Source organism: Lolium rigidum, chromosome 5 (genome assembly GCF_022539505.1).
Source record: "Lolium rigidum isolate FL_2022 chromosome 5, APGP_CSIRO_Lrig_0.1, whole genome shotgun sequence".
In the NCBI taxonomy this organism is placed as follows: Eukaryota; Viridiplantae; Streptophyta; class Magnoliopsida; order Poales; family Poaceae; genus Lolium; species Lolium rigidum.
In genome coordinates, this window is record NC_061512.1 from 23,427,865 (window position 1) to 23,433,851 (window position 5,987).

General features: G+C 45.6%; 1 protein-coding gene across 1 annotated transcript; it reads right to left on the reverse strand.

The window, feature by feature from the left end:
• Positions 1–1,621: 1,621 nt before the first annotated feature.
• Positions 1,622–5,541, reverse strand: LOC124655724 (F-box/LRR-repeat protein 17-like). Its single transcript, XM_047194576.1, has 11 exons — positions 4,961–5,541; positions 3,961–4,062; positions 3,463–3,607; positions 3,191–3,378; positions 2,967–3,071; positions 2,754–2,851; positions 2,406–2,644; positions 2,260–2,326; positions 2,070–2,155; positions 1,820–1,918; positions 1,622–1,695 (listed from the first exon to the last, which is right to left on the reverse strand). Exons 1-11 carry the CDS (start codon positions 5,539–5,541, stop codon positions 1,633–1,635), a joined length of 1,773 nt encoding a protein of 590 aa, XP_047050532.1. The 3' UTR covers positions 1,622–1,632.
• Positions 5,542–5,987: the final 446 nt, after the last annotated feature.

Consider the following 5,987-nt stretch of genomic DNA (forward strand, 5'->3'; position numbering starts at 1 on the left):
GTTACGAATAATAATAATAATAATAATAATAATAATAATAATAATAATAATAATAATAATAATAATAATAATAATAATAATAATATGCATCTTTAACTTCTCCATCTATGTCTTACATAAGGATAAGTGAAGAAATCTATTATCCTTGTAGAGACATGACTTTCCTCACGGAGACGGATGTAACCAAGAGATGCTACAGATTTTCTTCTTTTGTGTATCTTTCTTTTTATTTGTGTATTCGTTGCCAAAATGTATGTATACATATGATGTATTAGATGTGCAATATAATTAATATATGGTATTGTATTTTTACGAGTGTTTAGCTACGCATGTATCTGCTGCTGTGGTTCTGTATGTACAATACAACTAGTCGGTTCTATCTAAAAATGTTTACAACGTATATAATCAGCATACGAGAAAAGAAAAAATACCGTTTGCAATCATATTAGATACCAAGGGTGCGGCGTATCGCAGGCCAACCTTCCTAGTGTCATTTACACAGATTATGTTGGCATTCCTTTGTAAAGTCCATGCCATACCCTAGCGCCGTCTAGCCAATATTTCATTTACACAGATTCTGTTGGATAAATGGACCAACAAATACGAGAACTCGATATCAATTAGAGTAAGTCGTTCAGGTGGAAGTGATCCAAACGTTTGAGCTTTTGGCTCTTGTGTTTGGGTCTTTGGTAACTATTTATCTCCAGTTGTGTTTGTGTGTTGGTTTCATCCGTTTTATCCTCGCAAACCATATTAACTAGGCTCGCAAGAACTTGTTAGAGCTCACATCCGCCTTTTATTTTCACTAGGAAGAAGAGAAAAAATAGGGACGATGGTTGGTGTACCCAGAACATCTCGATGTTGGTGGATTATCATTATTCCACGATTTTGTCAATGGGATGCAGCGAATATTGATCCGAGGTAGCACGGGACATCCGCTGGTCGACATGCCATATCGACATGTGTTTAGCTTGGCGATGATGCTCTTTTGGATCTAGCCATTGTGGAGGCTTGGTGTCTCTTCCAACACCCATCTAGGCAGTGTTGGAGTTTGGCGGTGGCCACTCACTTCAACAAGTACAAGAAACCCTAAAGATAGTTTTGCAGGACAGTTATTTTCTCATAGTTTGTGTTAGTTTACATGTTTGTTTACTCATGTTATTTGATTTTCTATGAAGTAGGGCACCCCTTTAAATACCAAGATGGGGCAAAAGTGGGGATGTTCTAAATCATTCTTTTTTTCTCATCGTTATTGTAGCAACATAAGCCATGCCAGAACAAAAGATCAAAAAAATCAATAGGATCATGACAAAAGATTGTATATGATTTCAGCAATAAATAATCATTTATGTAAACATTATTTTCCTGAATGAATCAAGGATTCTTAGCACAAGCTAGGTTTACAACAACATACCATGCCCTTATTGTCCTACAGAAATCAGTTGGGAAGAAAGAAAATATCACATAAAAACAAAGAGCAAGAATCTTGTACAGTTTACAACATCAGGCTACCAACCAAATTATGTGAGATCTCAACCAGCCTTCTACATTACAGCCTCACTAATCTTCCTTTCATGTCGACCAAATAGGGCTGCTAGCTATTCACCCACCTCTGCAAGTGACTACATTGCTTCACTTCAGATGAACAGTGCATTGGCTCCGCGGTGATCCTCCGGCCTTGTCATCCTCAAACAGCTGAAAAGGGTTTTGCGTTCACAAATGTGAGTGACCAATGTCCATGGAGAACAATGAGCTGAGGAGTTTAAAGATGTGGGTGAGGATTGCGGGAGGGCTGCAGCCTTGCAGGTGCAGTTCATACCTGCTCTATCATGAAGTGCGGGACTTGCACCCGCTTCGAGCCATCCGCTAGGCGCTTGCAGGGCATGCGAGGCTCTGCTCCAGCAAATTCATTCAGAACCTGGAAGAATTCAGAGCAACTGATTAAGAAACAGAAACAAGAGATTGTTGCAATGGTGCCCCCACAATGTCAAGGAGTTCAGGAAGCAACTTGGCAATGAGATTATTACAGCCAAGACACTTATCATGCAGACAGTTCAATTTGGTAGTACCTGGTTTCTGATTGCTCCGATCAACATATCACGGCATCCAGACACATGAACATCTTTCAAGTTTGGACACTGAAGAAGCAACCGCTCTGCCGAAAGTTTCTTAGGATGTAAATACTTGTGTACTAATAATCCAAGATTGTACAATGAAGAAGTATCCACTTCGGTACCAAACAAGAACAGTATATCACACCTGGATTGAGATTTGTGCAAGAGTTGAGGTTCAGATCATTCAGCTCTGGACAACATACATATAGGGCCTGTCATACATGAAGAAATAGTAATGAGAACACAGCTTCAATGTGTAAATGAACCAGAATACAAATTTTGAGCACTTACATCTACCGCCGAGCAGCCCCAAAGACTTAGCTTTTTCAGATTAGCATGCTTTATAATCAGCTTTTGGAAAGTAGGTTGTTGCTTCCGGGCAGTTTGTTGTTTTGAGCAAAACCTAACCCCTCCATTGAGATCACCAAAGTATGATCTCCCTTTTTCAGGCTGCGTGTTAGCACATAAGCTCTTCCCACAGTCCATGAGCTGAAGAAGTGGCAACTGTGTTGCAGCCACCTGGACTCCATCTACATATCACATGAGCATGAAATTTAGATATTTACAGCCATCACCAATTTAATATTTCTAAAATTAGCGGGTCAAAGGAACACAAGCTGGGTGAAGGTTGAGACTTACATGAGGTAATATTTGGGCACATAGCAAGGAGCAGCCGAGTTAGAGTATCAGGGAATGCTTTGCAGACCATCCCAATCCCATTATCAGTAATACCAGATCTGGAGTTTAAGCATGTACAGTTTGTTTAGGTATAATTTTGCATAACTTTGTGTAGTAAATAAAATCGAATTTTGTCATCTCCAAACAATTAGACTACGTTAAGACAGCACCTACCCGCTTAAATCAAGCAACTCCAAGCTCGTATACGAACGAACAATAGATGCAACAGCTGCATCTGTTATTTTTTTGCCTAGAAGCAATGAAAGCATGCATAATCCACTGATGAACAAGAAAAAAATAGTAAGGTCATTAAAATCAAATAAACTGGAATCTTATATGTAGCTTAATTACAGAAGTTTGGGCAGCAATGCATAAGAATAATAGAGATATGAATTTACCTGGGATTAGCACTACCAAGAGCAAACACAGCCTCATTGCATAAGTGAACTGAGGAGATGTGCAGGTTTCTTAAATTTGAGCAGGTACGTCCCAGACTATCCATCAGGCTAATCAGATCGGTAGAATCATCATTATTTTGTTGCGAAAAAATCAGTGAGAGTTCACTCAAATTAGGACAGTTAATGACCTGTAAGAAATGAACAACCCAGTCAATTTATAGAGCAGCAAATCAAATATAACTGGAAACAATTGTTACAGCCTGCTGACTTACCGACTTTGTTAGGGGAGAAAGATCTGACAGCCACAGGGTTGTGAGGCTTGGAGAGCTTATATTAAGAAAACCAAGACTACCACATCGATCAACTTTGAGAACTGTGAGAGACCTCTTCTCCGAAACAAACCTAGTTAGCTCATCCCTGTTTCGAAAAACAAACATTTGGTTCAAAGATCACTCAAACTTAAAATTGAAATTTAACATCTAATATATCCATAAACTTTCATGCAATAAAATATTTTAAAGGTAACATGAGTGTTTGATAAGCACGGCAACACAAGACAGCATACTACAGCACAAAACAACTGAGTAGTATGCATCTTCAAGCACTAAGAATACAGTTTGGTAGTAAGATATTATGAAAGAATGTGTACTAACTATTAATCTTAAACCAAGGCATATCCCCATTCAACATATACCATTAGAAATGATAGGTAACTAGATTTCAGAAGACAAAATGCACGGAAAGATAAGATGATTTGTGGTTTAGCGTACCCAGTCATCCGGTTGACTGCACCATCAGCCATGGTTATCTCCAGAGATTGCAGGTTTGGGCAGGAAAATGCAAGGCATGCAAGCATGGTGGCATCAACATCACTGTACCAAATGTCAAAAAGGGCATGATAATTAGAACATAGCAAAAGAAATTGAATGGAATATCTGTGATCTAATCATATACTTAAGCCCCCCGGAACTATATCAAGTAAACAGCCCCGCTGCGAGCAATTTGATATTACATTTCTAACGATATCTGAAGCTAAATCAGGAGAAAAACTATGCATTGATTCACATATCGTTGCATAGTAAAGAGCCTACAAAATCCCTTAAAGACACCAAATCAGGAAACATGTTGTCCTACACAAAATCTGTGACAAAGCTAACCAGAAGTATGTATTCAATTGCACAAATTGCAGAGCAAAAGTTAGTGTCTATAGGAGAGCTGTGTACCGGATGCCATCACGATGGATTTTTCAGCAGCCCGTCCCCAATCTCATTGGCACTATCAGATCTGTGTTCCCTACTCACAAACCAAGCCAGGCACCGGTCAGGGATCCATGTAACGATCTCACGGCACCATGACAAGATCTGCCCCCAAGAAAATCGCATCAAACCAGAACCTAACAGGCAGATCAGGTCGCCACAGCAATTCATTTCTAACATCAACCATTCGGGATATCCTTTTGTCCTGGAGAATTGCTTGTGTACAGGATCCAATCGAGCACCGGTCAAGGATCCCGCACGGGGGTGGGATCTCACGGCGCCAGATCGGATCACACATGGGCAATTGGGGATCGGCCAGCGGAAATGATAAGCGTCGTGTCGCTAGTGTGTCGGTGCGGTGGTGAATTAAGCACGAACGTTCTGCTAGCCGTCCCATTCCGGCCAAGATTGGCGGATTTGCGGTGTTTCTACGTGCCGTTTTGGGATCCGGCGAGGGAATCGTCGATGGAATCGGATCGGGGTTCGTTTGTTTGTTGATGGTTTTGGTCCTGACCTTTCCATCCGTAGCACGAGGGTGGAGAGCGCGGGGCATCGGGGGAGCAGCGCGCCGACAGTGGTGACGCTGGCGGCGCGGAGGCGGACCTCGTCGGCCCCGCGCCAGACGCGGCGCGAGCAGTCGCGCCAGCCGCGGCTGACGGCGGCGGCGGCGGCGACGCCGCGCGGGGCGAGGCGGCGGAGCACCTCCATGAGGACCTCCCCGGGCACGCGCCGGGCCGGGCCGACCGCGACCCAGCGGTGGCGGTCCGGCCCGTCCACGTCCACCGCCTCCACCCGGGCCCTCTTCTCCGGCGGGCGCGGCGGGGTCGGGTGCGGGCCCGCCACCGCCAAGGGCGCGACCGTCAGGACCGCCGCCTCGTCGAAGGAGAGCGCGCGCCTGGGCTTGGATTCGGCGGCGGAGGCGGAGGGGGGGCCCGGGATGGAGCAGACGTGGCCCTTCTTGGGCAGCCCGCACCGGCCGCAGTTGTAGCTGCCGCGGCGCTTGGCGATGGGAGGGTGCGCGGCGGCGTCGGGGTCGGCGGCGGCGGTGGTGACGGGGTGGGGCACGCTGGCGGAGGCGGCGTCGGAGGTGGCCATGGGAGATCTGGGGCGGAGGGTCGGGGCTGGCTGGGATTGGATCGGGTAGCTGGGCTGGGGTAGGGTTTGAGAGAGGGGGAGTGTGGAGGAAATAGAGGGAGACAGGGCGGGAGCGGGAGCGGGGCGCGCGGTTGGCGCCATTTCTCGGGCGCGAGCTCTGTTTTCTTTTTTCTTTTGCCATTTTTGGTTTGGTTTTGCGGGTTGCCGCCGCGCGCGGGCGGGCGGGGTTTGGTTTGGTTTCGTTTTTGGTTTTGGTATGGTGGGTGCGTGTGACGTGCGGAACGAGTCAGACACGCGCGGGCGGCTGAGATGGGATCGGACACGGGCCTCCGTGTTGCGTGCGCTGCGGACGAGCCGTTCCAGCTGGTGTGGGTGATGATGAGTGATGCACCTGTCCTCTCATGGTGCTCCATGCTACTATTTCACCTCCCTTGCAAATGCCATTT

Excerpts from the sequence above, each read along its gene's own strand:
- LOC124655724 (XM_047194576.1), bottom strand. The coding sequence starts at position 5,541 with ATGGCCACCTCCGACGCCGCCTCCGCCAGCGTGCCCCACCCCGTCACC. Across the intron at positions 2,645-2,753 it reads GTGCCCAAATATTACCTCAT|ATGGAGTCCAGGTGGCTGCA; the intron begins GTAAGTCTCAAC and ends TGTGATATGTAG. Across the intron at positions 1,696-1,819 it reads CGCACTTCATGATAGAGCAG|CTGTTTGAGGATGACAAGGC; the intron begins GTATGAACTGCA and ends AACCCTTTTCAG.